The sequence below is a fragment of the Melozone crissalis genome, unplaced genomic scaffold, assembly GCF_028551555.1.
Source record: "Melozone crissalis strain CALT ecotype California unplaced genomic scaffold, PUWL_Pcris_2 ptg000023l_1, whole genome shotgun sequence".
Lineage (NCBI taxonomy): Eukaryota > Metazoa > Chordata > Aves > Passeriformes > Passerellidae > Melozone > Melozone crissalis.
In genome coordinates, this window is record NW_026535801.1 from 14,753,619 (window position 1) to 14,778,597 (window position 24,979).

At 41.2% G+C, this 24,979-nt stretch overlaps 2 protein-coding genes across 5 annotated transcripts in view; both read right to left on the reverse strand.

Moving 5' to 3' along the window:
• Positions 1 to 229: 229 nt before the first annotated feature.
• Positions 230 to 16,047, reverse strand: ORC2 (origin recognition complex subunit 2). The gene is made up of 16 exons (XM_054278379.1): positions 15,951 to 16,047; positions 14,942 to 15,085; positions 14,571 to 14,657; positions 13,615 to 13,704; positions 12,299 to 12,330; positions 11,063 to 11,120; positions 10,002 to 10,186; positions 9,317 to 9,415; positions 8,276 to 8,385; positions 6,406 to 6,538; positions 5,911 to 6,007; positions 4,126 to 4,272; positions 3,061 to 3,232; positions 2,722 to 2,783; positions 1,913 to 2,031; positions 230 to 1,338 (listed from the first exon to the last, which is right to left on the reverse strand). The coding sequence occupies exons 1-16, from the start codon at positions 16,045 to 16,047 to the stop codon at positions 1,252 to 1,254; spliced, it is 1,719 nt and encodes a 572-aa protein (XP_054134354.1). The 3' UTR covers positions 230 to 1,251.
• Positions 16,048 to 16,642: 595 nt separating this feature from the next.
• HYCC2 (hyccin PI4KA lipid kinase complex subunit 2) overlaps positions 16,643 to 24,979 on the reverse strand; it is a 49,684-nt gene continuing 41,347 nt past the window's right edge. For all 4 annotated transcript variants that reach the window (XM_054278377.1, XM_054278376.1, XM_054278375.1 and 1 more), the window contains one exon: positions 16,643 to 24,514. In XM_054278377.1, coding sequence (XP_054134352.1) covers positions 23,910 to 24,514 — 605 coding nt within the window. In that variant the 3' untranslated portion in view covers positions 16,643 to 23,909. The remainder of the gene's footprint in view (positions 24,515 to 24,979) is intronic.

Consider the following 24,979-nt stretch of genomic DNA (forward strand, 5'->3'; position numbering starts at 1 on the left):
CTCCATGGGATGTTTTGGTTCTCTTTAAAAGCTATATACTGGTATTAAAAGGCAGGCAAACGATTCTTGATTTTGATGTAAGAAACAATGTAAATATTTCTACTCAGTAGTTTGAAATCTTCTGCACAGATATTTGACATAATAATGAAAAGGAAGCTTTTGCACAACTGCCAAAAGGATCTCGATCTTCCTGTAACATAAAAAGATTGTGAGAGACAAGACAAACTAATGAAAATTAATAAAGTACTTTATTTGATTGATTTGAACTATTACAACACTGAGCTGTAACACAGCTACCAAATATTAGGCATAGAGAGTCCCTGAAGTCTGGCTGGCAGACTACAGATGATGGAACTATAGAGCTTCCTCCCACATAACTGAGAAAAAAAGAATTGAAGAAAAGATGTCAAACTTCAGTAGTCTCCCAACCTCTAAAAGCTTAAAAAAGGGAGAGCTTCTAAGTGGCATTTAAGGCCTTCTCCAGGATCAGTGGGCACTCCTGATGTAAAAAATATAAATATACAATCAAGATTTAAAAAAATAACTGAAAAAGCTTCATAGCCTCTTCATATTCCTGGATTGCACCTTGGAAAGTAGCAGGCAATGACATGAGTCCATCATAATTCTGATTATCTAAATCTTACAAAAGGATGTTAGTTTGGAACAAGTCCTTCAGTTTTATTGCCAGAATTTACTAAGTAACCTGCAGCATCCCAAACCCACTAATATTCTCCTTTCCTCATGCAGTCAAAACAGGTCTTGTAGCATTATAAATCTTGTCTTCATACACTGGAAGCTAGTTTTATCTAAATGGTAAGGAGTACTGGATAGCACTCAAATGGGAAAAATTGCACCACTAGTACAAACTAAAGCTCTTGACCATCTTGTGATTTGCACTTCCCAAGTAAATTGCTCCAATAAAACCTTCATGTCTACTGAGGTAGAGAGCAGAAGGCACAATCTCACCAAGTTTGTTTTTGTTTTTCTGGCTGTGAGGTTGGATGCCCAGATAGGAAGAAGGCATTGTCTGAGCTAAGAGACAAAGCAGACAAATCCAACTAGAGCGCAAGCGAGGCCTTGCTTACAGAATCATCATTCCAAACTACCTGAGGCAGTTGAACAATGAGCAAGATTCTTTAGAATTATTACTTATCAATGCAGCAGCTGTGAGGCTGGAGAAAGAGATCTGAGCATAGGCCCCTCTCCAGCAGCCTTTGAGAGCAGTTGCTGTAGACACTGAGGACACAGATGTTACACATCTTCATCCTCTTTCTCTAAGAAGTCGGTCAAGGTACTGTCATCGACAGGAATTAGTAAGTATTCCACACCATCAGCTCCCTGAGAACAGACATGCACAGACATTGTTAACACCAGTGTACAGTGCCAGGCAAGCCTCTAGACAGCACTGCAATGCTAGCATTTATCTGCAGTCTGGATTAGAGCTACATTACCGAAAAGCTGTTCTGAACAGGAAATGCACAAATACTGAGAAGAGTCATTAAATGACAAATCTTCTGGTGGGTTATGCTTGTCTGAAACTACAAAGCTCTTCAACATTTATCTTCAACACTATATCTTGTACTGCTGTACTGCCTCATTATTATGACAACTCTGCATTCCTTCCTTATAGAAATACAGGTAATACTATTGGAAGCAGACTGACAGGCTCCATAGTCTGCTACTTCTCACAGTCTTCAAAAGAAGACATGTAGGTTGCTGAGTAACCAAAGCACACTGCGTTTCTATAATCCTCTATCTGTGTAAAGGGTGTTGACAAATTGAAGGCATGGGAACAGCTGCAATTACAGAATTTCAGCCCCTTGCCAGTTCCTACGTGCTTAAACAATACAGCAAGTAGGAATCCTTTTTATTCAAATAAAAATGGCTGAATAGAATTCTTCCCTGGACTCACCCGCTTGGTCCGGATCAGCTTGTGGTCCTTGAATTCTGTCAGCTGTGCCCTGAGTGTCAAGTCACTGTTCACAAGGAAAGCCTCCCGACACTGCTGGTAAAAGTCTTGGAAAGACAGCCCTGGAGACAGAAAAAGGCAAGAACAAGAAACTGAAGTAGTAAGATTGTCAAGTTTTCCCAGGTCTAACACCACATATCCACCTGAAAGTCTTGCTTTGGCTTAGACCAGAGTGGCTACAGTATCATCACCTCTTGCAAGTATACAGCCAAGGTAATACTTCTGTAATTAATGGGAAACAGCTCAATTAACATGTGAGTCACCCTGCTGCCTAATGGAATTTTAATAGCACTTTAAATGCACTTCTTACAATCGTTAATTTCTCTTAATTTCCAACTCCTCTATCTTGCTTTCTTTACCATTAAAATGTTATTCATTTCCACTGCAACACCTATGACACAGTGACAGAATATTCCACATGTATCCTAGAAAGCACAGGTACATCAGAAGCCATTTATATAGGACGTTTAAGTGCAAGTTATACAATTTCAGTCTTCATTTTAATTTTTTTAGTCCACAGTCCCTCACCAACAGTCTCAGCCATGTCTAAGCATGTAAAAGGCAGTCCTTCAGAGCCAGCCAGTCTATTGATTTCCTGTCTGAGTCAGACACAGTGTCACTTGAAAGACAGTGAGCCTCACTGAGACAACTGTTCAAGCACTTCTGTTGCTGGATGTGTAACCTGCATACCAAACCCCAGGGCTGCTGTGAACAGCAACAGCCCAAACAAATGAGAAAAGGTGGGTACCTACCTGGATAAGATGGATTGTCCTTTTTCTCCAGCTGGTGCTGAGCAAGCAGTCTGAATATCCCTCTAAGTGAAAGGAGGAAAGGGAAAAATCAAAATAATAATAATTTTAAAACAACCCCAAACTAGCACAGTTAGAAAATATTAACTAATTTTGCCTTATGCACAAAGAACCTGGTTGTGAATCTCATCACTGGACACGGCCTGCTATCCAAATTTAAAGTAACCAATCAGCTGGAACCCAGGTCCTACCATCTTGGTCTGGAACACTATTATCAGAAAACACAGATTGCAAGGACTGGGTCCTTGGCAAGTGCTACTGTGAAGTGTAACAGTGTCTTACCTGGCATTGAGAGTGAGGCTATGCAGGACATGCATTAGGGAGCTCAAAGCCAAAGATCCAGACTGTTGTACTAAAAGCGAGTTCTCATAAGATGTTTCTTCCACATAAGGATTAAATGTGGTTGTCTCATACCAAAGCCAGTTATAGAGGCTCAGCTTTGCCTGATCCCACACTAGACAGACAGAACAGAAAGAGCAGACAAAACTGGGAGATTTATGTTTTCCAAGGCATTAAACAAGCAATATTAAAATGCTTGCAGCTCTGGTGTAGGATTGAGGAAACAATATATGCTCGTGAAATTCAAATTACATACACCCTGATAACTGCAGTTCCAGTAAGCTAAATTCTCAGCAACAAAACATTTGCAAGCATCCCTTTTCCACAGATACATTGTAAATCCTTCCAGAGTCAGGAGTATGCAAACAATTTCTGGCTGTAGCTGGAAGCTCTAAAGCTCTACCTAGAGAGGGGGTAAAATAGCTGAAACAAGACCCTTCTCAGAGTGTGTGGAGATTCCTCCCTTTAATGGGGACACCCCTCAAGGTTACTCCTCCAGGCTGAGCTAAAGAGATCTCCCCATAGTTGTTGATATGGGTGAGTAAAATCAATTTCTACTTGTATAGTTTTTGCTAGATTCAATATAATTGTTTCAACATTGCTTTAAAAAAATGAACTATACTAATTGTTACAGCTACCTGCGCTGTGTAGTAAATAATTCTGATTAGGATCTTTTAGTCTAATCATAATAGTAGCTTTGCCATCCTTAATTATCCAACCTCCAATTCAGTAAGCTCCTAAAATCAAACTGCCAAAAGCTTGGAGTCTATTTGTATATAATGGTCAGTGGTATTTCTCAGTATCTTTACACAGTTTTGGTTCAGCACAGCCACACTCCCAATCAGGACTATACATACATCAACAGATCTGTTCTACACATCAACAGTAATACATACACAGTAATAGTAATACATAGTAAGCAACACATGAGCTTATGAAACATGCTCAGCAGCCCCAAAGCAGAACACAGATCCTTCTCTTGGCTAGATCAGGCCCAGGGGAACTCACTGAGAGGAGCATTGATGTGATCAATAGAGGCAATGAGGTAAATGCTAGGCAAGGAGGATAACTGTGCAAGGATCTGCTGACTTCTTTCTCCTCTCAACATCTGGCTGTCCAGGTTATGAATGAGGACATAGAGCTCTAAAGATGAATCTGCAAGGTCAGAAAAAACAGCAGAGAAACAATCAAAGAAACTGCACACAAGCTGGTTTCCCATTCCCAGTGCAGTGTAGCACAAGTGTGTTTCACCACTCTCCATATACATCACTCCAATATTGCTTTCCTTGTACAACATAGTTTGAAGCTATACTGGGTGTTTCTGAGCACCTAAAAGGGTTTTTCTCAATTCCCTGTCATCACAGTCACAGGATTGGTTTTTTTCAGTTTAAGCTTTTCTGCTATAATCCACTTTTCACTTGCTCACAGCTTTACCAGGAATTGCTCCTTTAGCTGTGTTTCTTTTGAAGGTCATTGAAATATATTTCAGAATGGAAGACTAAGCACAGTTTATTCAGATGCTTCTGATTTACATGACTAGGATCTTTAAGCTCCTCCTCACAGTAAAAATGCATTTTCTATTCAAGGTTGGATCCAAAGCATCTTAACTTCTTTGAAAATTTTAATAAGTTCTGAAAAAAAAGTTAGAGACCTAGCTCAGATAATGCAAATGGTAGATGTTAGAATTTACAGCTAGCTTCTTGCTGCTGTACTTGTCCCTGGGAACTGTCATAGACAGGTAGAAGAATTATAAAAGAAAGGCCTCATAAAATCAGGCCTGCTCTGTTAAATCAATAGCTAGCCTGTCATTTCTTCTAAGTCCAGCTAAGTAATCTGCAAGTTCCCATGTGAAAACAATCTTGGTATGAGAGCTCATTAACACAAGAACATATTCTTGGGTGAAAAACAACTAGCATCTGCATAAACAATAAGATCTGTCTCATGAGAATCAAGAAAAAATATGTAAACTAGCTAAAAATACAGAATTTTGACAGATATGCAAAATACCATGTATTGACCAATGAACTAAGTGAGAATGTACTGTCCAGCAATAAGATCTGACACAGGGCCTGCTGATAATCCTATAAAACATGACCTATACAATAAAGATTTGGCTTTTCCTGCATGAAGAAAATGGAGTCTCCGTTGATTTATTCCAATGAACAACCATTTCCTGAGTCCAGAAACAATTCTAGAACTGTAACCAGTTTTTGGGCAAATCCATACATACTTGCCTGCCAATGGAAACCAGTGAGATCAGCAATAGCAGACTGCAAGACTGACTTATGTACATTCAGGTGAGAACTGCTGTTACCCTGCCTTTTTCTCTTAGTCCCACCAGAAATACTCACAAGGTAATGATGAAAAACAGAATGTGACCACTGAAACACCAATGCCATGCACAATTAAGATTCCATGGCTATCTGTGTATGAATATACAAGCAGTAAGACAGACATTCAGAAACAATTCAGCAAGCCTTTTGTGAGGCAATACCTGTTTAATTTTGCTTTTGAAACCAATTCTAACCTGCTTGTTTGGCACTGCTGTCCTGCTGTAAAACACTGACTGAGCTAACAGCTGACATGGGGTTGTTACACATATATGTACACAGATACTCCTAGTGCATGCTTGTTTTCATATATGTTGCATACATTACAAGCAAGAAATATACTAGCTACAATGCACTAAGAAACTGTAACTGCCTCTATAAAAATTATAGGGGAAGAAAATGTCCAGGCTCTCTTAACAGTAATAGACTCTAACGTTTTTATGCATAAAGTTAGTCATTTTACCTTCTTTGAACCTTTTGGTTATGAATTCTAGTTGGTCAAGGGGGGTGCGGAAGGTCCCTATATGGTCCAAAACCTCCTCTGTGATGGAGTTGAGAATCTGAAAAAGGAAACGGGAGTTCTTTATGAAGGGCTCTGACACTGAAGTGCAGAAAATCTTAAACTGAGCCCTTGGATACCTTGTGAGAGATAATCTGATTATTACCATAAAATCCCTAAAACAGTGAACATAAACAAAAAAAATTATACCCCTTCTCAAAACAGTGACATAAAACAAGGCTTTAGAGTGATGAATATCTATTCATGACAGAAAATACTGCAATTCCCTGGAAAATGTATGGGATCACTTCTTCAAAGTATTAGAAGAGAGAGGAACTGCTCTACAGAGTCTGTTGCTATAGGGTGCAGCAGGTTTCCTTAACATTTTGCACTGAAAGACTCTGGGGTATCTGTAGCACAGGATGATTACATAAACCCACAAGCTTTTCCCCCACTTACAGATCTCACAGTGATGCTGGGGAAGTATCCATTAACCACCAGGTGAACAGAATCCTGGAGCAAAGAGGTACGAAACTTCTCCAACAGATCACGCTTTGAGCCCAGTCCATAAAGCACAATATTGAAACCCAAGCTGCAGAAAAGTGAGCAAATACACAGGATCAAAGAAGTGCAAGTCTGGTTTAGGTCCATACATTCATTAAGCAAAATTATCCACTGCAATCTTGGTTTTAAAAATTTCATGTTTTGTCAACTCTGGGCTTACCTTAAGCTTACAGCTGATAAATAAGGTTAGGATTCTGGAAGGAATCTGGAACATGGCATCCTAGCAAAAGAATCATTTTAGCCACCTAGAGGCTCACAAACTTAGCAAAACATGGATGGAAGAAAATGCTATTGACTAAGAACAGAACACTAAATCTACAACTTCAGGTAAGAAATGGTGATCAACACTCACATGCATCCCCTCACCAAGTACTTTAATTACTACAGGTCCAAGTAATTACAAGAAAAAAAAGCAAACTTTCATACTGGTTTACCACTCCGATCCTCAGGCACAATTTCAAAGCAAAATTACTCTATACTCTTGTATATTTCTTACCCTGATTGTTCCACAGAAACAGAGGCAGGAAAGCATAAAGACAGCATGGTATGGAATTGTAGAGACCCAGAAAAACTGGCTTTAGTCACACCCCTCATCCTCTTTCAGGCTGCACTATGATATGGGAAATGCTCATTAGGCCTTAGCCTTGATGAACTGCACCTAGACTAAACCCCTCTCCAGCTTATCAGAAACACTGCCTGTTTCCAGGAACTAATATTGTCTAATGAGCACTCAATTTCTAATGAGCAGCCTTGGAAACTCATTTTTCTTGCCTGAATAACAATCCAAGCAGAATAATATTTCTGTTGCTGCACCTTCAAAGGAAGTTACTGACTCAAATTGTGGCCAGGATGAAAAAAATCACTCTGACTGAAGTCCAGTGTGTCGTATTCCTATAAAAGCAGTCTAAATTGAGATCCTTTTGAGTTCTCCATTATGGGGGGCTGCTGCATATTCAAGTCCACTCTCTAACAACACTGCAAGCAGTGGTCCAGAGTGAGATCTTTTTGAGCTCTCAATTCCCAGAAGGTAATTGACTCATGTATGTCTCAAACACCAATAACCAGGTGGCTGTGAAGCCAACCAAGTGGTAACAGACAAAAATAATTGGTAATAACCAAGGACTACTGGTACTAACATGCTGTGAGAAAAAACAAATTTTGGCAGGAGAAGGGGGCCCAGGTGGAAACAGGGCAAAACCTTTCCATGAGAAAGAACAAAGAAGTACAGTGCAAGCACAGGAATGACTGGCAGGAAGTGGACATGGGACTGTAAGGTGGGACTGTGACTACTAAAGAGCCCAGATCATTAGGTACCACACGCACTGAAATAAACTGCTACACCACTAGAGGTAGCCATAGACTGAAGATGGTGAGGGTGGGCTACTCACTACTAACTCACTGCTGAGAACAAAAATGATTTCTCACAAAGAGCACTTTTCTCATAATTCATTTTCCCTGCTCTCTCACTATTCATGTTCCCTGTTTGTGAATGCCCTCTAGGTTTGGTTTAGAGAGGCACAGGCAAGCTAAGCAGGTAGAATGCAACTTCATTGCATTTCAGACATTCAGTTCAAGGAGTTAATCAGATAGGATTTGGTCTACAGGACGCACTGAATTAAATTAATGTCACACACTTTTAAATTTAAGCAAACAATGAAAAAAAATTCCTCCTTAATTCATCCACAGGATGTTACTGACATGAGGGGAAATGTACTGGCAGTGCCTTTTAACTAAGCTTCTTCACTGGTTCTCCTTGGATACTTACTGTAATTGCAGCATCCATTTGGAAAACAAGGATTCATGTTGCTGGTTAAGGTCTCTAATTTCAGCAGCATAAGCAAGGGGAGCGTTTTTCAAAAGATCATGCAGTGTTTGCTGTGTTGAGAAAAAGATGACGGTCATTCAAAGTTGAGAAGAAGTAAGAGAAACACCTGAAGTCCTTAACACACCCTCTAGCATGCTCCCTTAACTAGAGAATAGTTTTCATTGTCAGTGCACTCAGTTTGTGGTTAGTTTTTTCTCTCCCCATTAAGACCCCACTAGGCACAGTTTTGCTGCTGGAGATACAAAGCAGAGATTAAGTAACCTTATTATGGTAAACAGCAGCAAGACTAGGACTAAAACAGATTACACACTCTGTATTTTTCTCTTCATGCCAAGTATGGAAAAACCACTACAGGAAAAATGGATACGCATGGAGCTTACACATCACCAAGCATTGTACCAACAAGATACAACATCACATCCCTGGCCATGGGAACAAAGGCTCCAATCAATATGCTTAGCAAGGGTTCAGGTGTTTGTCACTACAAGAGAAACCTCAAAATGCCCACCATCTTAAAAAAAACTACAGCTGAAAGGATATAATTTGCAGCTGATAGCTCAATGTAGAAAAGCATCAAGAATCAAAGGATTAATTCAGCTTTCAAGATATACTGTGATGCTGATGTTTAAACAGCACAGTAGCATGACAGTCAGCATCAAATCTACACTGGCCTCTCTTCCTCTTCAATTTTAACAGATTTGCTTCCCACTCCCTTGCAGCAGAAGACAGTTGACACTGGAAAGGCAACTGCAATGTATCAGACAAACAAAGTACTGAGAGACAAAACTGCTAAACCTTCAACAACTTTGAAGACAGCAGTAGCTTTAACACTGTAAGCTGCGATTTCCTCCCACAGCTGTTATGAAAGAACTTGTTAAAAATCCAGATGTTACTTTGGGCAGCAATTTCAGATAACAGCAGGGGAACACTATATCATAGAAATCAAAAACCCAGAGTCGCGTGACTCACTATGAACAGTACCTGATCCAATCTTCTTTTCCGCAGCTTCTGCAGTGTTCGGTCTGAAGTGAGCACTTTGGAACTGCTATGAGCTTCAAAGTATTCCTCCACCAAGTTGCCCTATAAAAGGACAGCAAGGTCAGTAACGCTCCTCCTGTTACCCCTCTCCCTAAGATGGCCAATGAGATATAGGGCAAGGGTGAATACAGAAAGACAGAAATTATTTGCAAAAATGGCTTCTATAGCTGCATTCTGCCAAAGCTAATGTCGGATGATTCTTTCCCGAAGAGACAGCCAGAAAAGAGATTCTGTGAGAGATGAGATAACAGTAATTCTTAACTGGAGTGGGGATCCCGGTTCTATAGGGAGTAAGACAATTAAGCTGAACACCAAGCCAAAACAGTAATGTGCACTCCTTTGGTACTACAGGAATCAATTTCTTCATCCTGTCCCAATACAAAGTCTCCTGCTCCATGGACTTCTCCTTCTGAAGCTGCTAATGATGCCAGCTGAGTTAGCACACAGGTTCACATGGTGCCTGTCCACCACGGATTACTCAGAAGGACAGCAAAAGCCAGCCCAGCTGGTTTGATATGAAATGAGTTGAGCAGTTCTTCCCCAGGGTCAGGCGAGGTCACTAACAGCTTATTGTCACCATACATCCCTTCGTGTTTGCTAGCTCAGGGGTATATTTTTGTACACTCACCATCTTTTGCTCCTTATTTTTCTTGGCTAGGCTGTTTCTGCGAGGAGGTGTAGATGCAGCCTTAGTTTTTGCTGGAGTCTTTTGATCTGATAAAACAGCGCTGACTTCCTTCTGTTCGTCCTCATCCTCCTCCTCTGAGCAGGAAGCAGAATACTCACTCTCACTTTCTAAATAGGGATCTGGAGCTAGAGCATAAATTTTAAGGTTAAAAGCTAGGAATGACTTCTTACCCAGAACTCATTTTGCACCACCTCACACACATTCTCTAGTTGTTTTACAAGCATATGAATCCTAAATATATTTCATAGAAAAGTAAAATCAATGCTTAAGAGAAGTGCAAACACAGATGGCCATTTATTTTGCAGTTCTAGGATCACAAAGTATTGTTAAGTAAAGCCTCCTCCTTGATACCAACCAAGAAATATCATTGTACTATAAAAAGAGACTAAAAATGGACAATGGAATTCCCTATTTCTCTTAGCACCTCTCTGTCAGTTTTCCCAAATGCCAATAGAGCAGGCTGAGTATCTTCTATGTCACATTCTGCAAACAAGTTGTTGTAAGATACCTCTGTTAGCAGCACTGATTGAAGAGCACAGATGAAATCTGGCTCAGTCTTGGTCTCTCAACACAAAAGAAACAGAAGATGATACACCACGTACTAAACTCTCCTCTGCACTCATTCTGGTTTAGCCAACCAGTTATTGGAAATACTTTGACATGGATGTCTCAGCCATTATCCAAAAGTTTTACGCCTGGTTCAAGGAATTGGGCCACACTAAATGTCAGCAGAGGTAAGATTACCGAAAGTTTGTCTCTTTTGATCATGTTACTGAAGTTCAGTAACTTGGTGCTTCTAATCCTTCCACCTCTCACCTTAGTAGCAAGTAGAGGAAAGGTCTACATGGATTTCCTTAAGGACATTTCTACACTCTCTGCAGGATAAATCAGGTTGTTTCTGTCACACTGCTACCACAGACAGAAGCTCAACAGGAAAACACTCTCCCTTGAACACAGTGCCTCACTGATCGTGGCAGCTGACAGCAAAGGCTGATCTTTACCTGCTAGTCTCTTTCTGAGTCTGTAAGGTGTGGTGGACACAAATTCTTTCTTTTTACTCTGGAACAGCAAAGAAAAAACATGCATTAAAAGAAACATCTCTCTCCTCTAAACTACCCTCTGCCAAGCAAAGACAGGTTACATTTCCAAGCTATTTCAGCCCACATGAAACTGGAAAAGCAGAGGCAGTTAAGTATGGAGAGTTCTTGTTTTCCCATTCAGAGGGAGATAGGATCAAAGTTCCAAAAGGGGCTTAATTCTTTCAGCTCAACATGGAGAGTAGAAAACTGAAATCTCCAACCAAGATCCCAATCTTGGCCTCTCAGGAAGAGCCAAACCAAAGGAATGACAAAATGGAAATGCTTCAGTCCCCACTGCAGTCACCTTCCACATCATGCTGTCTACTCAAAGTCACCTGAAGTTCTCTATGAAAACAACAACCAGAATGACAGAAGACCACTCAGCATACTAAGCCCAGAAGTGCAGCAAAGCAATCCAAGCTGCCTGGGCTCACCAAGCTGTAGTGTCACATTTTCCTTACATATGTTTAAAGCACATGCCTGACTTGGACACTGGATCAAGTCTGCAATACTTAGGAAATACTTTTGTTGATCCTGACAAAGTGGATGTGAAATCATCAAGCAGTGACTATGGCATCCCCAAACAGCATGTCCTTTTCAGGTGTATCTCATCCTGGAACCTCATACCAGAAAAACTGTGCACACATTTCTGCTATGATGCTGTACTATTTTAGAAAGCCAGCTCTTTCACTCCAAAGCCACCACAACTGGCAGTTCTGCACTGTATCTCTTCTATATAAACCAACTGGTAAGTAAGAAACTGAACAGCATCACAGTTCTGGAACTCCTGCTCTAACAGCATTTCTTACAATTAGGGCTGTTTCTTCCTTTAGTGAGAAACTGGAAAGCTGTGAGTTTACCTGTATATGAAGGGATTATCTAGCATCCTCACTTGTGTGATGCAAGAAAATAGTTTCCACCCATGACAATTAAGCTGTCAAGCCTATTATTTGCCACTGACTCCAAACCCCATAGTCCTGATAAATGGTTCTCACTTGAGTTACTCCTTCTGGTTAGAACAGAAGAAACATCTCTACTGTGGAGTACACTTTTCAAGGTCCTTCCTTTCCAGAACTGCAGTAATTGGCTAGTTCAAGTTTCACAAGTGTGGAAAAAAGCCCAAACACAAAATCCAAGCAATGTAAAATCATTACTCACCCTCGGCTGCACTTTGTTTGAACTTGAACGCTCTGAAAAGGAAGAAACAGCATTGTACAGAGTACTGCAAATTTTCAACACTGGCACAATATGGTCCATTAGAAAAACAGGCATTCGCTGTTCAAAGGTACACTGTGCCTGAATGTCAGCTCCCTGGATAGTTAATCCTATGAGGGAAGCCTTAGTTCCTCACAGGCAGGCAAGGAGAGAACAAAGAGAGTTGCTGGGAGGAATGGGTTAGAAGTGGAAGACTGGCAATGAGAATTGTAAATAGGCTCAAGTGCCCATGCAGCTGGGGATAGCAAAGACTCCAACAGCAATGCAGAAAAACAGATATACCATGTCTATTGCTGTTTACCCTGTGCATGATTTGGGAAGTAAAACATCTGTGTATAGATAATGTAGGTGTTTGGTGGCCTGGAGGCACCCTAACAGACAGATCAGAACCCAGTGAAGATCACAGCATGGGGATAAACCATGCATGTGCAAAACCACTGACAGACCAGTTTGAACAGCAGGCTGCTCCTAGCACTGAACCACACATAAGAGTGTCTGCATCTCCACTCAGTGCCTGCATCTCCACTCATGTCCCTCTGCCCAGGTGTTGCTTCAGAAAGTTAATAGAAATAAATTTACTCTTTGCATTCTGGCTGTGAGTTTGTGGTGGCTCCAGCAGCCTGCCTGTGTCAGGTCACACAAGAGTCAATGTTATTACCACAGAAGGCAGCTGCTAATTCCTGGTCACAGCTTTGGGAGGCCAGGAAGGAGGAAGAGACTCCAGCAGGGAGGGATGAAGCTGAAAAATGAGCTAATGTTCTCTCCCTGAGCACATCAAACTCCATTTCCAAGCATAAATGCACATCCTCTTGCCCGTGTTGACATGCATTGACTTCTCCCACCTGTATTTCTCCCTATAGCACTAGGTGTTAAATATTATATAATAAAGTGTGAATTTACACATGAACACCCACACACTCCTACCCAGTCAGTGTGTTAAACAGCTCATAACTCTCTCAAGTGCAGGTATTTCTATTGAACAGAAAGGAAGTAATTAATGTCACAGCAATAGAAGAGAGAGACGTTCATGTTTCCTCTAGAGCAGCAGGGCAAAGGAGAGATCTGACACCCACGTGAAGCACAGGCCATGCACATCAAACTGTTCAGCCCATGTGTTAACCCGAATACTTAAGCCCTGGTGTTAACTAGAATACTTAAGCATGAGAGAAGCTGGAACTCAAGCATCCACTCCACCACCCAAAGAGAAACACAACCCCCACTCACTCAGCTTCAGTTCCCCAAACCATTACAGGACTTACGGCTGCTTTGAGGGGTTTTGGCCATCTTCTCAGGGCATTTGGAGTCATCAGGTGCCACATTCTTTTCTGGTGTCTGGGCTAATTCAGAAGCTGTAGGAAATGGGGGGAAGGGAAGGAAGGACATGTCAGGTACAAAACTTCCAGCTCTGGCTAGTCAGAAATGGAGCCATACACCTGAAATGCTCTCTTCATATTAATTCCCTAGACATTTCAGGAACTTCTAGGATTTTCTAACTCTAAAGATGGCTGCATTTCTCAGCAAAGATTTTCAAAGGCTGAACTCATCAATTAATTAAGTTTACAAATATGGCTGATGGCAGAGCACGTTTTGCTCCCTGGAAGACCATATGTCTTTGAATTAGAGCAAGGTTTGGTCAGGCTCACTTAGTACTTTAAGACCGCTCAGCTGGACATAACAGATCATCAGATACAGCAAACACATCAGCTCCCCAGGAAGAACTATTTACCTGTGTCTACTCTTTATCAGTACCAGCTGAAGTTCAATGACTGATGTGAATCTGAAATACCCTGCTAACAGTTCCTGCCATTGTGTGACCAACAGCCTATTCCATGTAACAGATCATCACAGTATGACTTTCCTCAGCTTTCAAACTGAGTCATGGCTCCAGGAGGCAGCACCAGTGAAATCCACCCTGCTGCAGAAGGAGGTCTAAGATAGGAAACACAACTTCACAAGACACAGCACCAAAACCAGTTTCTGTATTCATTCAGTAGGATGTTCCCTCTCCCTCAGCTCATCCTTTGTTCCATGTAGCATTAGCTGTGACAAATAAACACTAATGAAGTTCAGATGGTGCTGGACATACAAGGATTCTTCATGTGAGTGACAACCCTGCTCAAGCACCTTATCTGAACTGAAACAGTCCACCCTCTCTGGAACTGCCACTTTCTGCTTGCTTCTCTTAAGACTGCAGAGAAAGAAGAGCAAAACATACCCAGCTCTGCCATTTTGTTGGAGCGTTTGGGAGTCTGGAATGTGTAAACTTCACCACCACTTATATTTGAGCCATTGCCCACTGGATCTGTGAAAAGACATGTTACTTGCAGCTATTTTAAAAGCACTGATAATATTCCCAACCCAAGAAAGATGGAATGTAACATTTCACTATTTAGCTTTATACTGCAGGTGATACAAAACAAATATAATAATAAAATCCTAGAATCATAATCTTCTCTTCTACCGGTTACCACAAGCACAGACAGAGCAGTTTAAGCCCTCAAAAGCAACTTCACCAGCACTGTACAGCCCTAACACTGAAAGAATCTCCCGAAGTCAGAGCTGTGTCAGGTTTTCCCCTGCTAATACCTTGGGCACATATTCCAAGAGCAGCAACATAGTTCTTCTCTTCCAGGATCTCCTGAGCTTCGTTATCAGAAATATTCTCAAGCTTCTTCACAAATCTCTTGACACTGACACTCAGCTGAGCCTTGTCCTTCCGTATTTTAGTTCCTAGAATTGTAATAAAAGCTTAAACCTCCTGCCATTTCATTATTTCTATTGCAGTAGTACACAGCCACCCGACTTTTAGAGACCAGGCTCATGTTATGCAAATCACTCAACAAATTCAACGCTGAGATGTCCTGCTAAAAGAACAGCTGGTCAATAGCTGACCCTACAGCCATTCATCCCTCCTCCACCACAAATGCTGGCTCCTGCAGTCCATGAGGGTAAGACACCCATTTCAGGGAACACCAGCTCCACAGAGAGGAACAGGAGAAATGACAGTGGCTCACACATTACAGTACCAAGTTGCATACAAAGGGATGGTACCTGGCAACTTATTTTTTCCTAGAGAAGAGGAGCAATTGGAAAATACCTCGCCTGAAGGCTGAAAGCCCTCTGGACACCACCTGCATGACCTTCTGCTCACAGCAGGACCAGCAGTGAAGCCTGAAAGAAATGCTCCGTGCCTTGTACTGGCAAGTTTTAAGCATCTCCACAGCAAAGCACTCGTACGGCATACACCTGCAGCCTCGTTCCGCTTTGCCCGTGCGAGTGTTTAACTGCATCAGGCCCGAGGAGCTTCCCGGCTCCCCGCACCGCTGCCCCGGTACCCGCACACGCTGCTGCGGGGATAGCTGGTACCGAGAGCTCGTTCTGCAGCCTGTCCAGTGCCGGGCTGGGACAGAGACACTCTGAGGGGAGCAGTCAAGCGGGGCAGAATGACCCCAGAGGCCTCGTCCTCCTGCAGAACCCAGGTCGGGTGTTGCAGAGCCCCTTTCCCGGAGCCGGCCGCGGCTGCTCGGAGCCCTCTCCCAGCGCCCTGGGGGCAGCGGGCGGCGCTGAGCTCGGCTATGCCCCGGGCCGGCTGTACCTGCGTCGTCGGAGATGTGCTTGAGGACGTCCTCGTCGGGCACGAACTTCACCTGCAGGGAGCGGCGGCTGCCGCGCATCCCCTGGGGCCGGCTCATGGCGGCTCCCCTCACGTGGGCGCGGCCCCGCCGCCGGGGGGCGCGGAGCGGCCCCGCCTCAGCCCTCTCCCCTCACGGCGTCGCTCCTGCGGGACCGGGGTCCCGCCCGCTCCCGCGCCCCCGGCAGAGGCGGTGGCAGCGGGAGGCGGAACCGGGCTCACGCGCCAGCCAGGGGCCGTCCCCGAGGCAGCCAACCCGGGCGCCGCGCCTTGAGGGACCTGTGCGAGAGCCAACCCGCGCCCTGCTCCCAGCCCGCCTCGGCCGCAGGGCGGGACTTCCGCCGCCGGGCCCGCGCGCGCCCTCCAGCTCGTGCCCGCGGTCGCTGTAGCGACGCGAAGCCGCCGCGAGCCCGTTCCGGAGCAGCGCCGCCCGCCAGAGCCCCCTCACGGCTCCGCCCTCAGCGCCCCCTTCACGGCTGCCCCCTCAGCGCCCCCCTCACGGCTCCGCCCTCAGCGCCCCCCTCACGGCTGCCCCCTCAGCGCCCCCCTCACGGCTCCGCCCTCAGCGCCCCCCTCACGGCTGCCCCCTCAGCGCCCGTCCCGCCCGCACCAGCCTCAATCACATCTTTAAAAACCAGCAAGTCACAAAGTAGTCATTTCTGTTCAGAAACAGCACGATATTTATTTAACATCTTTATATATTTATATATATATATAATTTTTTCTGCATTGCAGATTGTGTCGAGTTTTATACATCTCTATTTACAATGATTTAAAATAATTATATTTCTTTTCTGGCAGGTATTTACAAAGTCAATAGTAACTACATTTCACATTTCAACAAGTCAACAGCATGAACCAGCTCAGTAAGACAGTTAAGATAATGGCTTACATGCACCAATAACATGATCTTCAATACGTGCCTTCTTCAGGACTAAGAATGAAGACTTTCCCTGGTCCCCAGGTTAAAGGACATCATACAGCAGAGGTCACGGTTACTGAAAACCTGTTTGATTTAGTCCTTCACCAGTACCGAATCTCAAAGTTCTGGGGCTCACACCAGCAAGCAGGGCTATGCTGGTCAAGAGGGGCTCACACCACCAAGCCATGTCCTTTTGCCTAGCCTTGTGTCCACAGAAGTGGGCTATGTGCTGCTTATGCTCCTTCTATGAGATTAAATAATGCTAAAGTAGTAAAAATCCTCAGAAACCTTACTTCAGAGAAACAAACTTGGTATGACGAAAAAAGTAAGAAAATAATCTTTTAATCAACACAGAATGTGGTTTTTTTTTTTTTTTTTTTTGCTAGTAAAACTGAGAGCAAGTCCTGTATTCTTACAAGGACAAAAACAGATCAAAAATCTCATTGTCAAGTACAGGAATTACAAATTTAAAAAATGCAGCATGGGGTATATATCAATTTAGCTGTTGGGGTCTTCTAATAGCAAATAAAAGCTACCATAGTAAATCTAAAATGTATTAAGAGCAGCTGATTATTAAAAATCTTTATTAGCTTTTTCCTGGAATCTTCAATATGAAAAAAGTGTTAAATGACTCTGTTTTATTTAATCATATGGTATTTGTCCATAAATAACCAGCTAGGAATACCCACCCCTAAAGTATTTACTATGTGCAAGAAAACAGAAGTAATCATTGAACACTGACACACACACACACATCACACACCCCAGTACTAGGAATCTATTACTATTTTGACATGTTGATTTATCCTGAGTGGTTGTTAACTCACATCTACTGTATACTTGAAGCCACAAAGTTTTTACTACTTGCATTTTTCATAAACTAATAACATGAAATTCTAGCACGACCACAGTAACTGTCTAAACAGAAAGAACAGTGTCAATAGCCAGTATTTCTGTTACTCCCAAGTATTTGTTTTAGAACTAAAGGTAAAAGGTTGCTCTACTTTTTCTGTTTCATGATCAGTTCTGGGGAGGATGAGGACTCAAACACATAGGATTCACTACTGATTTGTAAGGAAGTTTCCATGACAAAGCACCATAGAGACACTTTACCAGCAGATACTTCTAAACAGAAATCTCCCCCTGGCCATTTTGCCCTCTAAAATCAAAACCTGTGAGAATTCCAAACCACATTTTAAAGCAATTTGAATGTTGACTCCTGAACAGATTATTAATCACTCATTAAAAAGTTGTATCAGAATGCAAAGACAGTCTTCTCTAAAATCACTTAAACCTTACAGACTGTAAAACACTGGGACCTCATGCCCAAGTGGCTGCTCAATAAAAGTTGATCTCATCACTCTGCTCATCATGCACAAGGTAAAATGTAGGGCAACATTTTACTGTATGGATATAAAGCTTTAATATACATCTGTTCCCATCAAGCTCCTCACAGGAAAACCTTAAGAATCCTTTATGATAGAAGGGACAATTTATGGACCCATTTTTAATTCAACTGGTTCCTCAGGTACTACCTTTGGTAAAATCTGATGAACACAGTTAAATAAAATTCAGGAAAAAGTATAGCCTAGAGAAAAATAAGTAAAAGGATGGAATCAAAATTGTATTTTTTTTCATTAAATCTCAAATACAGATTATTAAAATGGGACAGATTTTTCTTAATCTTTTTCTGAAGCAGTAAGGTACCCTTAAGACTTGCACAGCTTTCTTCTAAACTTTTAATATCACAGGCCTTGACACTTGACAAACCTACTAGGCAAGTTTATCTAAAATGGCTGGCAGTTGTTTTAAAATCTTGTTCCAAGATTTATTTTAAATAAAATTTCATAATAACTACATGGGAAACCTGGTAAGTATCAGTCTTGCCAAATTACTTACTATTTCCAGGAACAAACCAAGTTGCTCACAGCTCACCATCATCTTCCACCACTGTGGAAGAGGCAGGCAAGTATTTTGTCTCTTCAGCTGGCCATGACAGAAATTTTGATAGACTGATACATGTATTCACTAACACAACACCCATGTCCTGATTTACTACCCCGAATCACCAACAGAAAACTTTTCAACAGCAAAGTTTATCCAAGTGCCAGTTAGGAAAAAAATAAAAATAATGAACAGAGATTAAGGCCCATATGCTAGAACAAAACAGCATTTAAAATACTGAAGATAATATAAAATATAAAAAATTATATAAATCAAGAATGTGATGCAAGTACAGAGGATCTGGCTTGTTTGCTTAGCATGCTTGAAAAGGAGTGATATTTTGCAACTTTAGTCCTGCAATAATCCTAAACAAGAAACTGAAATAAAAGAGGTACATTTACTCTTCTGATGAAAACTATTCCTATGATATAAATACTTGTCACAAATGACATCTAGCTGATGGCTTTAATGTCATGTTAAACATGCCAAGGTAGCAAAATCTTTGGCAGTGAGAGAATTTAAGGATAAGATTATTAGATCTACTAACATCAAAATAATTTCTTTCGTGTGCAGTACATACGTTTCATTCAAACATATTCTATTCTATTTTCCCCACCTCCTCTAGGATTGAGCGCAGTACCTATACTGTGCAGCTTGGTTTTTATGATTTTATTCAAAAAGTTATTCTTGATTCTCTTTTAGACTTCAAATTAATTTAAATTTGTAAGCCAAGATAAACATGTCTTGTTTGTGACCAAAGTTAAAATGCTGAACACTTAAGAGGAGATAGCCATTGGTTCATGATAAAATAGGACAAGTTCAAACTCTTAGGTTAAAATACAGCCATAGCATAGAATTATCTATTCCAAAATTAATTTTTCAAAATATAATTCTCTGAACATGTTATACATTAAATATTGAGGAAAATTTCCCTGGAGCTACAATTTTCCAAGAACACTAATAAACTTCATTAAAGAAGTAAAACAAACCACATAGTATCTGAAGACAAAAAGCAGAAGTTGGGGTCACCTTACTGCAGAGTAGCTTTACCAGCACTAAGATGCAGGTTTCCCCCTTAATCTTGAAAAATACGTTCCTATTTACATACAGTATACACACAGTTGAGGCAATTGATTGTCAACACGTGACAAATGTATGCACCTACTCACACACAAGTAAACCTCACATGGTGAGAAAAAACCCTGTCCCAGTAAACTCCAGTATTCATAAGTAGTGCAAATAAATACTTTGTCAGAAAATATCTTTTTTTTTTCTCACTATATTGATGACTTTAATTACTTTAAAGCTAGCAGAATTATGTTGGAAATGCATTTAAGACCAACACACTTGCAAACTACAAATACTAGATCTAATGCTTACTGGCTGCAACATTATGTTCAGCATTACAGAATGAAGTATACTGTTAAAAAACTTCAAATTCACATCAGAAAGGGTGTTCAAAGAAAACTGCATTTAAAATGGACAGTGATACCCAAGTATGCATTTTTTAAAATTTTCCAAATTTTCCAAAACTAAAGGGATAATACAGAAATTGAAACGGTCATTTTGCAACAATAATTTTAATAGGTATTTTTACTGCATCACTTTGCTCTCTGCTGAATGAAAATATGGTTCACCTTTCAAACACCTTTCAACCAAAAAGCTGCTCACAATAAATCCCTGAAAAGGATAATCAAGCTAGAGTTCACAATCTCAACATTTTGTATTTTCTTAAAATGATAAAGTAAAAAATATATATATTGCAAAATGACAGCATATTGTGATGTGTATCAAGGAACATTTCATTTTTCCCTACTGAAGTATATGGATACACCAGAATCTACCCTTCCTCACCTAAGAATTCCATGTATGTGCATGCTTGCACATATATGGAGGGGAAAATCATAGTTATCTGCTTCTTGTCCTTTTATAATGTTGCAGTTGCACTCAAACAGTGCAGAAATCTAAACCTAGTGCCTCCAGTAAAAGAACTCAGCAGAGTGAATTTAGGATAAGGAGGTTTGATTTAAGTCTAAACATTTGTCACAGGTGTCAGAAAATTTAAGTATGTTTTGTACTTTGTTTAGTATTTAGCACTTATAATCAGAAACCCAGCAGATTATTCCCTCCACCCATATCCCAAACACTTTTAATTTTATTTCTGTCACAGTACTTTGGAATGCACTGAACATAATGTATAAAGATTTCCTATGACATTGCCACACCTTAGAGTGGTTTGAAACACAGCAGTAATGATCAACATGATCCACAGCACTGCAGAGCCTCCTACTACAGCTGGCTTGGAGATACTTGGGATGACTCCATTGGGAAGGTAAATGTTCAACAGTACTTGGCTGAAAAACAACAGAACAAGCTCCCAAAACTGAAACACTGCACTGAAAGGGTAATTTTTGAGAAGTCAGAGATGTACCACATCAGCAGATAAAAACCGTATTTTTTTTAACAGGGATAAATTTGAACTCTTTTCAAATAGTCTAATATGGAGTAGATATATATACACAAGAACAAACCAAAATACAATGAATGAAACCAGAAAAAAGGCACATGATCAAAATGAGAAGTGTAAAAATAATTTAAAAGGTAGTTTGACTGAAGTTTTTGACAATTTGAATTTACACATGTACATTTGACTTCCCTATCTGAAGTCAGTAAAGCCATCTCACTTTCCTGAAATAGTTTTTGTAGTGTGGGACCCCACAGAAAAAAACCTGCTTTTAAAAAAGGTTGTAAAATTTGACCTGATGCCAATTAAGTGCCCTAAAACTTCTGGAGAAATGCATCTAATGACAAATATAGAAAGTAGAGAACCTTGCTAATGAACAACTTTACTTTTTAAAATACTAAATTTAAGTAATTCTTAGAAAATTATCTGACACCCCTGACCTTTTCTTTCCCAAATATTTAAGCAAGCTTCCTTTCTGATAGTCTCTACAAAGTATAAACTTGGTACTTCCAGTCATGACTTACCAATTGTCTCCACTAGGAAAATTTTATTTTATAAAGAAGATTTTAACCATATACAGCTTTTGATATTTTTACAGAAATGTAAGCCTTGGAGCTTCATCTCAGCATTGCCTTAGTTCCATCTGTGCATGACTGGGGGTCCTTAAAAACTATTTTCCATTTAGAAGCTGTCAGGTTTTTAAATGGAGTCATTCTGATGACTCTATTTACTCTTTACCTGAATTTCTACATCGGATGCCACTAAACTCACTTTATGAATATATGATATGAAGACTAGGCTAGCAAAGTGACTCATCAAACCACAAAAAAATCTTAAAACATTTTAATGAATTTTAATGTCAATTTGAAAAAAAATCTCTTTTAAATAAAGCTTAAAAAAAATCCCCACCAAAATCAACTATCAGCAATACCACACCATGGCATTCATTGTTATGAATATCTTAAAGAGTATCACTCAAAGGCAGCCTGCTGTTTGTAACTGCTTACATTTATCCTTCACAGTGACAGTGAAACAAAGTGCCCACATAAAAATTGTAACTCTTTCCTGAAGGTTTACAGTTTGTAAACTTCCAGGATATCATACAGGACTTGAGCAGAGAGGATGAACTTTCCCCTTGTCTATCAATCCAAAAAGAGATACAGAGAGATGGAGAGAGAATGACAAACATTCTCCAGAGTAACCAGAAATGTGCTTCTAAGCAGTGTCCTCTAACATAAGTACCAGCCAGTGCCCACACACCAGTCATATACATTCGAGGCTTGGCTCAATGGCACGAGTTCTGCATTTTCTAGACCAGGGCCAACCCACAAAAAATAAGAGTTAAAAAAACTCAAAAGATTATATATACCAAGGCAATGAAGTGTGATCCTTCTGGGGAAAAAAAAAATGGACTGTCGGTACCCCTTTGCACAAACGGCATTGCTAGAAAAGCATTTCACATTGAAACTTCAGTGTTCCTAGCAAAATATTGTCTCTGTCCCTGAGACAGCACCTTGAGAGTACGGTCTGTCTGAACTATAGGATTCCTCAAATGACTCCACCACTGAATTCAGGGAGATTGAGAAAGTAGCTGAAAGGGGTGGGGGTGTCCCAACAGCCATGGTACAAAAGACAGCAGCCTGAGAAATACTCTTTACCCGAATACACCTTTCAATTCGGTGATCAGCACCTCACAACAAAAACAGCAACAACAAAAATGAAGCAGAGCTACCCATTATTTCCTGGGGAAGTAGTGTCTTCTTCCCACTTACAAACCAAATTGCCTTAACAGCACGGTGGTGTCTAACTTTTAGTCTAAATGCAGAATGACCCTGTGTCCTGGAGGGGAAGACATGTAACATTACAAATGGCTACAACGCCATTAGCAGTGCATTGTAACCTACATTATCAACCTAGAATCCTGTCTCCGAGGGAATACAGCTTCTTAATATGCATGTCTCAGTTGCTGAACATCAAAAGCTTCTGGGATGAGAGACTGGGGGCAGTCAAGAAAAAACTACCCTCATTTAATGAAAAAAGTGCTGTAGGCAGCCAGGAGCAGCAATGACAATCCCCTCCCCAGAATTGATTGCACAGACTCAGAGAGGTCCAAAGTCACACTAGAATCTCTGAGGCACTCCTGGTTCTGAGAAAGACAAGTCAGGATCCAGTAGTCTTTGCAGTACTGTAGACCGAGAAAACAAACCCGTTTCTATTTCTTAACAAAGCCAAAGCATCATCTCATAGGGATCACATTCACCATTTCCGCCGGTGTCTCCAGTCTCACAGTGTTGAAATGGGACTGATCAGCCTACGATGGATTGCACATCACCCAAAGAGAAAGGAAGGCATGGAAAAAGGCATACAGTACATGATATACTGCTTCACAACCATGTTTACAAGGGGGAAGGAGGATGAAGGTGAGGGAAGAATTATTGCTGTTTCAGTAATACAGTATGATAGCTAAACCAAATGAAACGAGATCACAACAGTCAGTATTTTCACACTGTGGGATGATGGTTCATGTTTTGCCTACAGATGAACTTGCCAGGGATTAAGAGGGAAGAGGGAATACTAAGGAAGGGAGTCAAAGTTACACCTGGGATATCAGCTGCATATTGAAACTTGGAGATCGAGACTGCTTGGTTAGGGGAGCTCCTGGGGAAAGGAGATCTTTACCTTCCCCAGCTTGGCCTAGCCGGTCCTCCTGTAGGCTGATAGTTGAAAACCGATTGGTGTTGCCAGCCGCTAGACTGGTAAAACCCTCTGTGCCAGCTCCAACACTGGAGCCTGCCTGACTGCCATTCACATAGTCAAATGATTTACTGGAGGAAGCACTGGCGGTCCTGATCAGGCCCAAACTGTTGGCTTTTGGCACTACCTGCCCAGCAGGCAGGCTGAGGTGTTTCTTAGTAGGTGTCATCTCAATTATATCTCCATCCAGGTCAGAGGATTGGTGCGTGTACTGCTTTCGAGCTACTGAATCCCGAGGGCTCTCATTGGATTTTGCTGCAGAAGAGGTTTCTTTCTCCTTAGCAGAACGCCCACTTGCTGTTTTCCTTAAGCTGCTCTTCTGGGATACAGAGGATACAGGTTTGGTCCCAGCTGGCTGGCTGCTGAGGGAAGCTCCTGATGAAAATCCTTCATCAGCATCATTAAGGTTTACAGACTCCTCTCTTCCATTTACACCTTCAGTATCTATTAAGAAAAAAAAGAAGCAACCAAAAAATCCCCAAACCAATCAGAAAACAGAGAATGCAGTCAAGTTACATGAAGACAAAGATGTGCACAGAACATCAAAACAAACCTCATTTGCTAATCCACTTGGATTCCACTTGCTTAATTATTTTTGGATTCTCAGCCAATTTTCCTGCCATATTTAACAGAGTCTAACAGTAAGTGCTCCCTGAGCTTGATTAGCCTTTCATCTGTAATACTTTTATCAGTCAGAATATTGGTCCCAAACTTTGTCTATAAACAAGAATTGGGCCCCATTTGGCTAATTTGTTTTATCTTGGTCTGCAGATACTACTACTACCCATTCTCCTACTACATGCTGTTAAAAAAAAACCAAACTAAAACAAACCCAGCACCCTTTCAGTCTATTTTTATCCTATTTTGAAGCAAGATCTAAGGATCTCTTTTCAGTCAGAGTAAGTTCTG